The sequence below is a fragment of the Pteronotus mesoamericanus genome, unplaced genomic scaffold (genome assembly GCF_021234165.1).
Source record: "Pteronotus mesoamericanus isolate MK-2021 breed Mesoamerican mustached bat unplaced genomic scaffold, CSHL_Meso_final contig_25, whole genome shotgun sequence".
In the NCBI taxonomy this organism is placed as follows: Eukaryota; Metazoa; Chordata; class Mammalia; order Chiroptera; family Mormoopidae; genus Pteronotus; species Pteronotus mesoamericanus.
Genome location: NW_026555105.1, coordinates 10,009,818 through 10,024,526, shown reverse-complemented (window position 1 = coordinate 10,024,526; position 14,709 = coordinate 10,009,818). Strand labels below are relative to the sequence as shown.

Here is a 14,709-nt window from a genome sequence, read left to right as displayed (position 1 = left end):
ACCTGTAGCCTTGCCAGCGCTCCCCGGATGGCTTCCCAGAACCGCGACCCAGCCGCCGCCAGCGTCACCGCCACTCGAAAAGGAGCCGAGCCCAGCGGGGGAGCTGCCCGGGGCCCCGTGGGCAAGAGGTGAGTGATGGGCTCAGGCCGGGCCTGGCAGGTCCCGGGCAGTGGGCCCGAGAGCGAAGATTTCCGGGACCCCCTCGCCTCCTGGAACGGCTGAGATATGGGAGGTGGGGGGACACTCTAGGAGCTCGGGCTACTCTTGGAGACCTTTCCGAAGGAGGACGGAAGGTGTAGGAATGCTGCCAGGATCCGCCGCGTGTGAGCCATGATGAAGAAGCGCTGGAGACCCTCGGTAGTTTGGTGGGGACAGCGAAGGAGAGAAATGTTGAGATTTGGCCCGGGGAGAGACGCCAGAGGAGCAGTGGGGGTTAGGAACACGCTAGAACCATGCTGAAAGAGCCTGGAAGCAGGGAGAGTGAGGACTCACTGGGACCCTCGTGTGGAAACGGGAGTGGGCCGCCAAGCTCAGCCTCCCTTCAGGGTAGGGGTAAGCCTCCATGACAGCTCCTTCAGAGAGACTGTCTCTGGGAGGAGACTGGGCCAACAGGAGCCCTGGCCCACCCAGACTCCCAGGTGACGCTGGATGGTCTTTTTGCAGGTTACAGCAGGAGCTGATGACGCTCATGGTGAGTGAGTCCCTGCCCAGCTCCCCAGCCAGGGGTCCACCCTCCCACTTTTGCACTAACTCATCAGTACAGTAGCCTGCTTTCCACATCATGATCGGACAGGGGGGTAAAATGATGAGTCCAGTTTGCCCTCTTCTGGGACGAAGTTCACTTACCCCACCCATGCCTTTTCTTCCAGCAGTCTCTTTTCCTAATCCCGTCTCCCCACAATGAAGTTGTGTCTAAGATACAGTTAGCCTCCAGAAGCCATACAAGGCCTTCCCTGGTCCTATTTTCCTGCCTTAAGCTTTAGCCATGCCTGGCTCTCCACCCTTAGTATCTCTAGTCTTGTCATTCCTTGTGATGCTCCCAGCCTAGATGATCTTTTCTACATTAACGCTGAATATCCCATTCGAGTCCTTCAATGCCCATATTGTGTATCTCCCTAGTTAGTGAACAGTCCCTGGGCTCTGTATAGGACTGGCCCTCAATAGAACGTTTCATTGAATTCCCAGCAACCAGCATAATCACTACCGAACCCCGCCCTCCTTACCCTGGCCCTAAAGCCTTATAATCCCAAACCTCCTCCCCAGAAGGGCATGTTCAGGCCCAGGAGTCTAACCACTTCCTCAGAAAAGCCCATCAATCTGGTCTGATTGCTTTATTTTGGACCAGAATGTGATGGAATTTAAAGGGTGAGGGTTCAGCCATTGTGGCCAGGAGTGTTCTCAGCAGCCCAGGAGTGTTGCGTTTCCTCCTCAGATGTCTGGTGACAAAGGAATTTCGGCCTTTCCTGAATCAGACAACCTTTTCAAGTGGATAGGGACCATCCATGGAGCAGCCGGCACAGTAAGTGTAGGGTTGGGCTGCATGTCTGTGGTTTTGCTAGGGCTGGGGAGGGGTGGAAGGTGAAATAACGCAAGTGCCAGCTCTGCTTCCAACCCTTAGGTGGACAAGACATTCATTCCCCTGTGCTCTGAGCCTGAGGCCCTGGTCTCCCCTTTTGTATGTTAAGAGGGTGGGTTTAAAGCAGGTCTGTCCATTTAGATTCGTCAGGGGGCCAGAGAGCAAGGAAAGGAATGGAGGACAAGTGGAAACTTTGGCTGATGAGAGCTCACAAGTCTCAAAATGGCAGCTTCCCATTGCTGAACATCTGGGTGTAAGAGAAGTCAGAACTCCAGATCTGTGCCCAAACTCTCCTAATTTTTACATGTTAGCAACTAAGTCTAAATAGACTAGAAAGCATGGCTGTGGTAACCCCCAGGGTGCCACTTTACAACCCTTAAAAGGATCCCTGATGTCCCCAACCAGATATGAAAGTGCCAGAGCCGGTGTAAGACTATCTTCTGTCAAATCCCAAAAAAACTCAAAGGTCCTAGCAAGCCCCTTATGCGGGGGCTGGGCTGGGATATGAGGTTCAGGGTAACAGGCTTGCTGCCTGCCTCTGTTTCCCCGATGCCAGGTATACGAAGACCTGAGGTATAAGCTCTCCCTGGAGTTCCCCAGTGGCTACCCATACAACGCGCCCACAGTGAAATTCCTCACGCCCTGCTACCACCCCAACGTGGACACCCAGGGTAACATCTGCCTGGACATCCTGAAGGACAAGTGGTCTGCTCTGTATGACGTCAGGACCATCCTGCTGTCCATCCAGAGCCTGCTAGGAGGTGACTGCTGAGGCTAGCCCCTCCCCTGCAACCTGGGAACCTGTCTGGACTCCTCCAGGCAGCCTTTCCACACCCTTGACCTTTCTTGTTCTCTTCACCCATAGAACCCAACATCGATAGCCCCTTGAACACACATGCTGCTGAGCTCTGGAAAAACCCCACTGGTGAGCCCTCCTCCTCGACATTGGGTGATCCCTTCCCAACCTTCAAAGGCTCGCTGAGACTTAGGAATGTGTCCTAAGCAGGGGGGATGGGGGCAGCGAGGGGGCATGCCAGTCCTACCTCTGCCTGGACGTTTCCAGCTTGCCTGTTTGATATAAAATAAGAAAATTAACCCTGTGGGTTGAGGGGCTTTTTAAGTAGAAGGCAAAGCCTTGTGCAAATGACATGCTCCCGACGGCCCTCTAGTCCCCTCACCTGTCTCAGGGAAGCAGAGCCCATCCAGGAGACCTGACTGGCGGGCAGCAGAGGAAGAATCTGTTCTGGGAACTGCCCCGGCCCTGCAAACTCTGCCTGCCTTTGCATCCCTGCTGCCCTCTTGCCCGCCTTAACTGCTGTCCCCATCACTCACCAAGACCTTCCTCTTTCTTCCAGCCTTTAAGAAGTACGTGCAAGAAACCTACGCAAAGCACGCCTCCAGCCAAGAACCCTGACCCGGGCTGGCCAGCCTCTCTCCTTGTCCTGTCTTTTTTTTCTTCCTTAGATGGTCTGTCCTTGCCTTGATTTCTGTATATGACTCTCTGTCTTCAGTTGTGGTGTCATTTTTGTTTTGTTTCTGTTTTTTAAATTAAGTCTCTGGTCGAACCCCTGTGATGAATATATTAAATAAATATATATTAGTGTGTTGTTGTTTTGTCTTGTTTTTTACAAGTTGCTGTCTTGCAACTACCCTAGAGCTAGAAGTGCTCGGGTGGGGCGGGGCCAGGCTCCTAAGATCTCCAGGAAGAAGCACTTGTCCTTCAAAATGTCCAGGCCGTAGGGCCAAGCAGTGGAGTGACTAGGATTTTGTTCCCCTATGACCTTATGACTTGACATCTGTTCCATGTCTATAAAATGGGTGTCACAGATGCCTGTTTCTTTAGAGTTGTGACATGTTCCAGGAATGTTAGTAACTTCCACTGGAGCAGCCCCAGCCGTGTTGCAGATGAGGCTAAACCAGACCACAGTCTAGGGGCTGGGGTGCAGAGGACCAGCCACCTACCTCCTGACAATAAGTGGTCTTGCCCTGAAAAAGAAGGGTCAGGTCACCCTGCAGCAGGCCCAGGATCTAGAGAGACAGCCAGGGAAAGCCCATTCCCTCTGGACTGAGCTCTCAACTCACCCCTTGCCTCAGGCCCCCCACAGATGGCCCCATGCACCAAGGGGACACATTTCCCCTCCAGCAGTTCCTCCAGCTGCTGACAGAGTGGCCCCAGGCCATCTTCCCCTGGCCTGCCACAGGCCCTGGCCTTTCGGCCCCTGGGAGGAAACCCCAGTGCTGACCAGCTAGGGCCCAGCACAGGGAAGAGCAGGCTGCCGTGATGGGCCCGGCCCAGGTCCCGCGGAGGGATCTCCACGTTGGATAAACAGTACCCGGGTGCACCCTAACACTGCCCAGGTCTCAGCCTCTCCACCTAACTTGGGGTCTGCCTGCAGCTGGTTGGGCAGGCTTTGGAAAGAGGGGAAAAGACAGCAGGGGGCCCATCAGGAAGGTTCTCCCCCACCCCTTTTCTTCTGCTCTCTCCCAGGCCCCTTTCCTGCCTGTACCCCACCAAGCAGCCACATGTGAGAACTGGAGTTGTCAGATCCGGTAGAACTTGGGTGTTCTTTTTCAGTCTCCTTATCTCTAAAGTTGTGCACTTAGCTCTCTCGTTGGAGATTAGAGCTGTGCTTCTCAATCTAAAGTGCTTATAAATTCACTTAAATCCTTGTTCAAATGCAAATTTTGATTTAGTTGGTCCGGGGTAGGGCCTGAGATTCTGCATTTCTCATCAGTTCCCAGGTACTGCACAGTTATCACCTGGAATTGGTTAGAAATGAAAATTCTTGGCCCCAACAGTCTCTCCTGGTGATCCTAATGCTCCTGAACTTGCAAGATGCTGGGTTGCAGGATGTCTGAGAGGAGCAGAGCTCAGAACCTGGCACTAAGCTGGTCCTTAATAAATGCTGGCCAAGGTGGATGTATTTTTGCCTGTCTTGGGAAGTGTCCCCATCTGGTTCTTGATTTTGGTGTTTGATCCCCCAGATGGTCACGTTGTCTACCTTGTGTCAGTCACAGGAACCCAGCCGTACACTGAAGTTCCGAACCAATCAGTGTGCCCTGGAATTAATCACTGGGAGCAAGTGAAATTATTTCACTAATAGGGTGGCTAAAATGGAGGGAGTCAGCCTGAGCTGCTCGCGGAGGCAGCTGCAGGGGGAAGAAAGCCAAGCGGAGGCAAATAGCTGAGAGATGGAGAGAGGTGACATTGGGACTCTGGCCACCAGTTCATGCCTTGGCATCCCAGTTACAGGAACCAACAAGTCAATTGCTTCTTGGTGTAAGTCAGTTTCATTAGGTTTCTGGCACTTGCAACAGGAAGCCTCATACAGTATTAGAAGGTATGATGCCCTTTGGGCTCTCTGAGTAGCACCATGGCATCAGCAAGAATAAGCACCTTACGAAAGGCAGCAAAGAGGGACCCCAGAAGAATGTGGTTGACTGATTTTCTAAGTAAGATCGGTGTGATGTGAAAGCCCCAGCTATGTTCAATGTAAAAAATATCGGGACAACACTAGTCATGAGAACTCGAGGAAACAAAATCGCATCTGGTGGTTTGTTTTTGAAGTGAACCTAACATATCTAAAGAATGATGATGTTGCATTTAGAAAATTCACACGAATTACTGAGGATGTTCAGGGCAAAAACTGCCTAATTCCTTTTCTTTCTTTCTTTCTTTCTTTCTTTCTTTCTTTCTTTCTTTCAGATTTTATTTTTTTATTTCTAGAGAGAAGGAAAGGGAGGGAGAAAGAGAAGGAAAGAAACATGGATGTGCAAGAGAAATATGGATCAGTTGGCTTTTGCAAGTCCCCAACCCCCAACCAGGGACCCGGCCAGCAACCCAGGTACATTCTCTGACCAGGAATCGAACCGGTGACCTTTGCAGGCCAGTGCTCAATCCACTGAGCCATGCACCCAGGGCAAAAAAACTGCCTAATATCCATGGCATGGATGTTACCTGTGACAAAATGTGCTCCATGGTCAAAAAAGGGCAGACCGTGATTGATTGAAGCTCGTGCTAATGTCAAGAGTGCCAATGGTTATTTGCTTCGTCTCTTCTGTGTTGGTTTTACTAAAAAAACGCAACAATCAGAGTAGGAAGGCCTCTTACGCTCAGCCTCAAAGGGTCCGCCAAATCCAAAAGAAGATGTTGGAGAGCATGACCCGAGAGGGGCAGACAAATGATTTGAAAGAAGTGGTAGATAAATTGATTCCAGATAACATTGGAAAAGACATAGAAAAGTCTTGCCAGTCAAGTCACCTGCTCTATGATGTCTTTGTTAGAAAAGTCAAAATAATGAAAAAGCCCAGGTTTGAATTGGAAAACTCATGGAGCTTCATGGTAAATCGAGCTGATGGATACAAGCTCCCAGCCCAAGAAGCTGTTCAGAATTGAGACTTTTAATGGTGGCAAATAAAAAAATCCTATTTGTGATCTTTTTTAGCAGTCCATTGCCTTAACCACTCAGACACGTCATCCACACACTATCTGCAATATTGTTTTAAAAGGTACGATTCTTTTTATTCCTGTTCACATGATGTAGTTGAGAGCCTACAAGGTAAAGGCCCTATGCTTGGGGATAAAGCAGGGAAAAGGACAGAGTCCTGTGCTCAAAGAGGATGGGGTTCAAAGGGGAGACAGGCATATCAATAGGGTAGAAAAAGTGTCATACAGAGTGAGTGGGGGTTAAGAGCTCTGACCAGGCAGGCAGAAGAACTGTGTTAGAATCCCCACTCCATCTCCACGTTCCTTGTCTATCCTTCGGTATTTAGACTTAACCTCTTTGTAAAGTGGGAGGTGAAGGAGCTTAGCTTGACACATAGCAAACACTCAATAAATGTGGGGCACTAGTGGGGCACTTAGCTCTCACATGTTGCTGTGAAAGCTAAGAGGCGGGGTACCTAACAAGGACTTGGGGGGTCCAGGAAAGCCTCTGAAGACGGGTTGGACCATGAGGCTGGAATAAGAAAGCACGCTCTTTGGAAAGCAAGACGTTCGGGAGGGTGAGCAGAAGGAGAGGAATAAAGACTGGTGAGGTGGAATGATGGCAGGTCACCGGGGGCTTGTAAAGCCATATTAAGATGCTTGGCCTTTCTCCTGAGGGCAACCGGCAGCTAATGAAGCCTTGAACAGGGCAGCGACGTGATCAGATTTGGTTTTAGAAAGATCCCTCTGGCTGCTGTCTGTCTGGAGAGTAAAGGGCGGGAGGACGGTAACTACTGTTATCAACAGCCCCAGACACAATGGCCAGGGCGGTGGCCTGAGTTACAGCGCTGAGTGGGCACCGAGAGGAGGGCTGAAACCGTAAGGACACAGAGCGCATCGGGGCACTGCAAGTGAATCAGAGGTGGCAAGTGGGCTCCAGAACCCCTGACCTGGGCTCCACCCTCAGGGTACCATCCCCGATGAGGGGCACACGGGAGAGCAAGATGGAGGAGTAGGGAGCTTATCAGTTCAGGGCAGGACATTCAGGTAGAACTGCCAACAGGTAAGGGCCTGGTTCTTGTTCCCACCACAGAGCGACATCATCTAGGCTGTTAGCTGTGTGCCTGTGTGCCTCGCCTCACTAGACCATCGTCCTCTCACCTACGAAATGGAGATCATTAGGTCATGCGCCTCCGGGGTTGTGTGGCTGAATGAGACAATGCCTGATTACTAACCCCCAGCACTGATTCTGAGTGGAAATAAAAGCTGGGAAACATGAATGGGAGGTAAGAACACAAAGGAGCTGGAGAGGGAGGGCTGTAGCAGTGAATAACAGGGGTGTTCAGGGTTTCAGAATGATAATAATGATGTTTATAATGGCATATATTAAACGCTGAAACTATGTGCCAGGTTCTGTTTTAAGCGCTTGGCACACATTGACTTCTTCTCACAACCCTGTGACGTAAGTACCACCATTATCCCCAGTTTACAGATTAGGCAACTGAAGCACAGGGCGGTTTAATGTTTCACCAGGAGAGAGGATTCAAACTCAGGTAGCCCGACGAGAGCTGAACTAACTACGTAATTAGCTTTGACCCCGCCTGGGGTAATTGGGTTGTGTGCAAAGGGCTGGGGAAGCCAGCCTGCAGCCAATGAGGCAGGTTTCAGGGGAGGAGACGATGGTATCTCAGCTGGGTCTTGGTATGTTTGAGATGGTATCGCAGCTGGGCTGAAGAATTTTCCAGGCTTATCAAGGGAGGAAAGGCATTCAGGGAGGGAGAACAGAATGTGCAAAGGCCCCAAGGCTGAAGTGCATCCCCACTGTTCCTAGCAAGAATGATAAATTGCCCGGTGTGGATGGAGCCCACAAGGGGAAGGAATTTGGATTTGCTTCTAGATGCAACCGGGAGCCTTGAAAGACTTTCAGCAGGGGAGTGGCCAGGCCAGATTTCCTTTTAGCTAGATCCTGCCCATGGCGTTAGAGGGGGCTGAAGTCAAGGAGGCCAGGCAGAGGCAGGGATCCGGGATGGAGACGATGAGGTCAGAACCTTCCTCCTGGCTGAGTGCCCCCACCCTCCCATACCATTGCCTGCAGGAGGCGTACAATCCGCTCATAACAGAGGAAGTGGAAAAGGTCAAGGGAAATAATGGTGCCTGGGGTGGATGGGCACCCACTCCCCCATCGTCAACCCGGTAGCCTGCGCCCAAGACCCAAAGGCTCCAGAAACGAGGGACAGTGGGGGGAAAAATCTTCACCTCCCTTCCCCAGGCCCAGCCTCCTGCGGCTCCTTCACTCTACCCCAAGTCCCCCGCACCGTCCGCGGGCCTGCGGCTCATCCTGACTCAGATCGAAACCCCTGCGGCCTCCCTCCTGCAGCGCCAGGCGCCACCGCAACCGGTCCGCCGAGCTGTCCACGCCCAGCACAGCTGTGGGTGGCCGGGCACGAACCTGCCGAGGGCGCCCAGCGCGGCCCTGCGCTCGGCTCCTGCGACCTTCCGCACCCGCAGACGGAGGGCGCCCGGGTGGCGCCCTGCACGGCGGCCCATCTCTTCTAACACCCGCTCCTCGATCCTCCCCTCACTCAGGCCAAGCGCTTTGCAACGTTTGTTTTTATTCCTTCTAGAAGGGGATCCCAGAAGGGGCCGCGCTACCCTCCCGGGCGGGGAATGACACCGGGCGGGGCGGGGGCCCCACGCCCGAGCGCGGCGCGGTCTGGGTGGAGGCTCGGGTGGACTTCTTACTGCACACCCTCCATCATCTTCAGGAACTCTGCGGGACAAAGGAGCAGGCGGTCAGGGGTCCCCTCGGGACGCGGAGCCTGCGCCAGGGGTGCAGTGTCCGGGGGCGAACGAGGCCCGGCCAGGGATCCGACCACACCGAGGGCGTGCCTTCACATTTAGTGATAAATTGCTCAAAACCGTCCGGGGCTGCCTGCCCGGCAGCAGGGGGAACTTGGTCGGGCTACGCCCAGTCCCGCCCTTAGGCTGGGCACCCGCGTGGGAAACGGCTGCACTGGCGCCCCGCCCCGCAGGCTCCCGCGCGGCTCGGTCCCCGGCTCCCCGCGCTTCCGCGGCCCTCACCGTCGAAGTCAATGCGGCCGTCGTTGTTCTTGTCCCCGTCTTTCATCAGGGATTCGATCTCCTCGTCTGTCACGTGCTCCCCAGAGGCCCTGAAGATCTCAGCCAGCTCCTCCGCGTCGATGTAGCCGTCTGCGTTCCTTGGGGCGGAGGGACAGCGGGGCTCAGGGCGGGCAGGGGCTCGCCGCGCTTGACGCCCCCTCCTGGACCCTCACCCCGAGGACCTTCGTGCCCTGCTGGCCCGGCTCGGACCGTTCCGCCTTGCCTCGGCTCCCAGGCCCCCAAAGCACCTGTCAAAGATGCGGAAGCACTCGGCCAGCTCCTCCTCGCTCTTCCCCTTCGCGTCCTCTTTCATCTGGCGCACCATCATGACCAAGAACTCCTCGAAGTCGATGGTGCCGCTGCCTGCGGGGAACAGGCGGTGAGCGAGGCGGAGTCCGGCTGCCTGGGTGCTCGCCTCTCCCCTCCCCACCCCACCCCAGCCCTGCCTCGGAGGGCTACCCGCTCACCGTCTTCGTCCACCTCCTCGATGATGGCGTCCAGCTCCTCTTTGGTGGGCGTTTGGCCCAGCATCCTCATCACCGTGCCCAACTCCTTGACGCTGATGTCCCCGCCGCCATCAGCGTCAAACATGTCAAAGGCGGCCTTGAACTCTGCGAGGAGAAGGCAGAGGGCTGAGGTGAGCCTGGCTGGACTGTCGGCCTCACATCCACTGCCCTCCGCCGCTACCTGGGCACCAGACATCCCCAGCACACGCCACCCAACAGCCAGCCTGCACACGGCCACTCACCAGCGATCATCTCCTCGCTGAGGTAGGACCGGGCCTCTGCCTGCTGGTCCGTCTGCGGAAGACACGGCGTCAGAGGGCAAAAGGGGCAGCGGCGAGGCGCACTCTTGCCTTAACTTTGCTCTCCTCACCCTGCACCTCTGTGAGCGCCCCTTGGTCCCCCAGGAGGACAGCTCCAAACTAGCCACGGCTCCTGCCCAATCCCACAGCCCCCACCTTGTCTGGGAGAGCTAGGGAAGAAACAGATTATGCCCAAGGCCTCCTCACTTGTCAATCAAAGGTCAAATCAGGAACCCCCCAGTAACCTTAGGCAAACTGCTTAATGTCCCTCATCCCCTCTTCTCAGCAGCTTTTCAGAGATGAAATGAAATCAGAATTGTGAAAGGAATTTGTCAAGTGGACACCATTCCAGCATGATTTTCCCACTTTCCCGTGCTCCTAGCAGTGCCTAGCACTTTACTAGGTGCTCAATAAAAATGTTCTCAAATAAATAATGCGACACCAAGTTACTGAGCACCTACTAAGTGTCAGGCCATAGACTGGGCGCTGGGACCGCCCCACAGAGTCAGACACGTCATCCCTCCCCTCCAGGAAATTGCGGAGATGGTGCAGTCACTGGAGCAAATGCCACTCTTGCCAGGCAGAATGTGACAGCAGCCTTAAGGAAGTGAAAATACGGTTTCTGCAGGAATTTCTGGTCGTATCTGGGCAGGGGGCTCTGGGTGCAGCTGGTGGCAAGGGAGGGCTGAGGCGTCCGAGGAGTTCCTAGCTGGCTGGCTGCGGGCCCTCCTCCTCGCCCCCCGCCCTCCTTCTCTCCTCCTTGCCCGTGCCAGGAGGGCAGGCTAATTTTAGTCTGGCAAGGGCGACGACAGCTGGCCTCCAGGGTTTAGTTACTCCTTGAAGTGCAGCGGGGAGGGGGATCTCAGAGGAAGATGGTAGTTCCAAATCAGATGCCCTGTCGGGGAGGCCGAGGTCTCACTGACTCTGGTCTGGCATCTTCTGCCCCGCCTCATCACCGTTGGATCTCTTGGGGTCCTGCACCTGAGCTGGCTCGAGGCCCCGCAGGCCTCCCATCTCCCAGAAGAGCCGTTCTTCTCTCACCGGCCGCGGGAGGGTTGGGCCAGGCTTCCAGCCGGTTTGCCGGTGACTGCCTCTGGCCTTCAGGATCCCCATCGCTACCAAGCTAAGGTAGACACAAGCCGAGAGCCCCCTCACTGGAAGTCTCAGAGGGGCTGCAGGGGATCGGCAGGCCTTCAGGATCAATGCCTGGAACATCCCAGCCCTGCCCTTCCAAGAGAAGTCCAAGGCTTTCTTCCCAGGTTCCTCTTGGGTTTCGGAAACCATCGTCTTCCATCTTCAAACATCCAAGTTACTGCCCCACAGAGCACCCAGACCTGACCTGACAGAGGCCCGAAGTACTCCGGCGAGCAAAGGGATGAAGTCCCTTCTGGTCCTTACCATGGTTGCTAGTCACAGGGACTCCTCTGCTGTGGGCCACCTCCTCTGCACTCCACTTCCCGAAGATGTTCTGGCCTGCTCCAGCCCCTGAGATTTGTAGGGGCACTCTCTCCTCCCACATCCCTACTCCCCAGAACTGGACGCCCTGGCCAATCAGATCCTGGGGTCAGCGAGCCCCCCTTCCTCCCAGCCTCCTAGCCCATTACCTAATTTAGCCAAGGGCCCTTGCAGAGAAATTGAAGACTCAAAGCAGGTGGCAGCCTTGACGTCCTAGATTCTTGTGAGGAGAACCCGCCCTGCTCCACCGCCTTAGTGACCTCCCCTAGCTTGGAAGCTCACGAGCTCCAAGACTGGTAAGGACAATCAGAAGAGAAAAGTGAGGGCACACGGTGGAAGGAGGAGAGCACAGGCCTTGAAGTCTCAAGCCCAAGACCCACATGTAACCTTGGATGGGTGGCAATGCCACCCTGAGCTTCAGTTGCCTTCCCCATGACATGGGGATGGTCCTTCACAGAGAGACCGTGGCATACGGGAGCCCCAGCAGAAATCTCCTAGCTTGTGCCAGTTCCATAGGGTTGGTGCTTGACACGTGGAACGTCCTGTCTTTGAACCATGGTCAGGGGCAGTGGGCAGGAGGTGGGGAAAGGGCCAGCAACAGCTACCAAACCTCTACAATGCCCCACACACTGTGCTAAGAATTTTAACCATATGCTCTCCTCCAGTACTTGTCCTAGGAGGTGGCAACAATTACCATTCCTTTTTTTCTGGAGAGCTTTGTAAACCAGAAAGGTCTATAGTCATGTTGGTTATTCTTATTAATCCTGACTGAGGGGAAGTTGGGACAGACCGCCCTTGGGGGAATCGTCCAGAGGGAGAAATATATGCCGGCGTTCAGGAAATAGGGTGTGCGCTTGGAGGGGAAGTCAAGGTTGAAAGCAAATTCTTCTCTCCAGTTTACCTTCTCCAGGGAAAGGATTTTGGGGGGACTGGAGGGGGCGTGGGAAAAGTTTCTCTAAGTAGGTGATGGAGTAGACAGCCCCTTGCTAGAGCTCAGTGAAGAGGCCTGGAGGTTCTCAGTTGGCCACCTGGGAAGTGAAGGGGTGGGTAGAACAAGCCCAAAGGGAGGCCTGCCAGGGAATCCACAGGGTCCAGGCTGGGTGTTGGGGGGCAGACAATGCTCACGGTCAAGCAGAAAGAGCGCTGACACAGCCGGCCAGTGAAAGGGGGCTGGACACCAAGGACGGCAGATAGACAGTGGCAACTGGGCCACCCTCTCCCCCTATATATAGACATTCCCAAGGAAAGATTGGTGGAGCCAGGCCAGGCTAAATAAGGCCTCCCCCAGCCAGGCAGAGGGCCAGGGGCGACTACACCTAGGGGGTTCCACTTTGCACACAAACGTCGGAGCCACTTGATCCTTTGGGAACAGGGAGTGCAGAACTCTCAACGATCATTTGTTCATTAATTTGTTCTTTCGCTCATTCAGGAAAACAGGTAAGGGTCCCCAAGTTTACTCCCCTTCCCTCCCTGCCTTGCATGCTGCTCTGCTCTGTTCAGGCTGAAATACTGGTACAGCTCCAAACATTACCCTTTATAGCCTCCAGGCCTTTACACAAGCTGGGGTTTGTTTGTTTGTTTGTTTGTTTGTTTGTTTTCCTGCCAGGAATTCTCATCTTCCCTTTCTTCATTTGCCTACTTCCCTGTCATCTTTCTCAGCTTTAACATCCTTCCTGCCCTGCCTACACCCAGGCCAAGGGAGCCCATGGTGGTCTCCAGTAGTTTCCTCCATCACAGCTCTGAGCATGCCAAGTCATCACACCTGCTCCGAGTTCCGCAGGCCAGAGACGGTTTCCTGTTCACCTCTGCATTCCCAGCACCCAGCACTTGTCACTTAGCAAGTGTTCAGTGAATATTGTGTTCTCTGTAAGCATAACTGGACTAATGGCCCCTGGTTTGGTATAAGGAGGAAGTTCCTGAGAATCACAGTTGAACAATAACGGGAACAGCAACTTCAGGAGATAATGGACTTCCTTTTACTGAATGTATGCAAGCAAAAATTTGATGGCTATTCTCTCAGAGGCTGTAAGAAGATATCAACACAGAGCCAAGAGTAGTGGAGAATACAGGACAGCAGATCTTTTTGTTCTGGACCTGTTCGTAGGAGCCAGAGTAAGCCCCTGCCCCTCCCCAGGCCTCAGACCAGCATCTGGGAAATGAAAGTGCGAGTCTAGATATGAGTGACCCTCCCGCTCTGACAACCCATGGTTTTGTGAACATCTGCTTTGTATCCAGGCTTAGCCATATGTACAAGTTAATATTCAGCCAATGTTTAATGAATGAGTGAGTATTGAATGAATGAACAAATGAAATGGAGTGTGCTTTTTTCTGCCCCAACCCCTTGCTGGTAAGCTGAATGAAGACTACTTAGAGCTTTGAAATTACACAGACTTGGCCTTAAATCCCAGCTTCCCTGTTTCCTAGCTGTGGACTTTGGGGAAGTCAATTTGCCTCAGTTTCTTCATCTTGAAAATGGAACATGATTGTGCAGTAACAGCTTCTTCCCTGGGATGTTGTGAGGTGAGATATGACCTCATGTAAAGCGCCTGAAACAGGATGCACAACACAATGGAACACAAGGCTCAGAAAATGAGAGCCTTGCCCCCTCTGTACATAGGGAGGGCAGGGAGTGTTGTTTTCATTCAAATCTATTTCCCCTGACCCCTCTCTCCTGTGCCATTCAAAATAGGTAGGGACCACTGTTTGATTTTATTTGTTTGATTGTGTAACTAGCAATATCTGCCCTGCTAGGAACTGATATCTGACAGGAAGCAACAATAAACTCTTCCTGACCTGCTGCCCTCTGGGTGAAAGATAAAAGTCCTCCAGGGGAGTTGCTGAGACCACCCTGCTTGCTTTACAGGAAAAGAACAGGATATGCAACTCAGGAGACCTGGGCTGAGAGGCCCTAGACTCAGGCCTCTTGGCAATCTGTGTGACTTTGGGCAACCAACTCAGCCTCTGGATCTCAGCTTTTCCGTTTGCCTACTTCCTATGGTGTGTGGCTCACAGGAGATTGTAAGAGCCTGTGAACACTGGAGAAAGGATAATCATGTAACTGATCATTTGTCAGTTCCTGCTCTGTGCCGGGCACAGGACTACCTCCTTTCAAAGAGTCACAAAATTAGTTCTAGTATTAATTGCTCCTGTTTTATATAAGAGAAAACCTGGGCTCAGCAAGGTCAGATTCCAGCCCAGATCACTTGTCTTGTCTTGGCCTCAGTTTTGTTTGGTTTTTTTTTTTTTACCAGAGAAATGGGCTTCCCTACTGTCTAATAATGGACTTTGTAAAGTTAAAGAGGTGGAAACTGGGGGCTTGATTGGGAC

The 14,709-nt window shown here is 53.4% G+C and overlaps 2 protein-coding genes, 1 long non-coding RNA gene and 1 pseudogene across 5 annotated transcripts; 3 read left to right on the top strand and 1 right to left on the bottom strand.

The window, feature by feature from the left end:
- The first annotated feature begins 27 nt into the window (after positions 1 to 27).
- UBE2C (ubiquitin conjugating enzyme E2 C) lies at positions 28 to 3,027 on the top strand. Of its 3 annotated transcripts, none has more exons than XM_054573684.1 (6): positions 28 to 128; positions 664 to 691; positions 1,433 to 1,519; positions 2,133 to 2,337; positions 2,442 to 2,501; positions 2,932 to 3,027. In XM_054573684.1, exons 1-6 carry the CDS (start codon positions 28 to 30, stop codon positions 2,988 to 2,990), a joined length of 540 nt encoding a protein of 179 aa, XP_054429659.1. In that variant the 3' UTR covers positions 2,991 to 3,027. The 3 variants fall into 3 exon arrangements, with proteins under 3 accessions (XP_054429659.1, XP_054429660.1, XP_054429662.1); XM_054573685.1 differs by lacking the exon at positions 2,133 to 2,337 and adding an exon at positions 1,999 to 2,132 and having other exon boundaries at positions 1,433 to 1,542; XM_054573687.1 differs by lacking the exons at positions 1,433 to 1,519; positions 2,133 to 2,337 and adding an exon at positions 1,999 to 2,132 and having other exon boundaries at positions 664 to 705.
- Positions 3,028 to 4,961: 1,934 nt separating this feature from the next.
- On the top strand, positions 4,962 to 5,932 carry LOC129070847 (40S ribosomal protein S3a-like; annotated as a pseudogene).
- A 2,665-nt stretch (positions 5,933 to 8,597) lies between these two features.
- Positions 8,598 to 11,428, bottom strand: TNNC2 (troponin C2, fast skeletal type). The gene is made up of 6 exons (XM_054573688.1): positions 11,326 to 11,428; positions 9,871 to 9,922; positions 9,590 to 9,733; positions 9,371 to 9,485; positions 9,084 to 9,220; positions 8,598 to 8,772 (listed from the first exon to the last, which is right to left on the bottom strand). Exons 1-6 carry the CDS (start codon positions 11,326 to 11,328, stop codon positions 8,741 to 8,743), a joined length of 483 nt encoding a protein of 160 aa, XP_054429663.1. The 5' UTR covers positions 11,329 to 11,428; the 3' UTR covers positions 8,598 to 8,740.
- A 1,211-nt stretch (positions 11,429 to 12,639) lies between these two features.
- On the top strand, positions 12,640 to 13,694 carry LOC129070665 (uncharacterized). Its single transcript, XR_008529141.1, has 2 exons — positions 12,640 to 12,819; positions 13,042 to 13,694. It is a non-coding gene; the product is annotated as an uncharacterized LOC129070665 (long non-coding RNA).
- The last annotated feature ends 1,015 nt before the right edge of the window (positions 13,695 to 14,709 follow it).

Bases quoted from the DNA above. Each gene is read 5' to 3' on its own strand.
- UBE2C (XM_054573684.1), top strand. From the start codon at position 28: ATGGCTTCCCAGAACCGCGACCCAGCCGCCGCCAGCGTCACCGCCACT. The intron at 129-663 runs GTGAGTGATGGG...GTCTTTTTGCAG, and splicing joins CGGGGCCCCGTGGGCAAGAG to GTTACAGCAGGAGCTGATGA. The intron at 1,520-2,132 runs GTAAGTGTAGGG...CCCCGATGCCAG, and splicing joins TCCATGGAGCAGCCGGCACA to GTATACGAAGACCTGAGGTA.
- TNNC2 (XM_054573688.1), bottom strand. The intron at 9,734-9,870 runs GTGAGTGGCCGT...TTCTCCTCGCAG, and splicing joins CAGCGAGGAGATGATCGCTG to AGTTCAAGGCCGCCTTTGAC. The intron at 8,773-9,083 runs GTGAGGGCCGCG...TTTGTCCCGCAG, and splicing joins CGGCCGCATTGACTTCGACG to AGTTCCTGAAGATGATGGAG.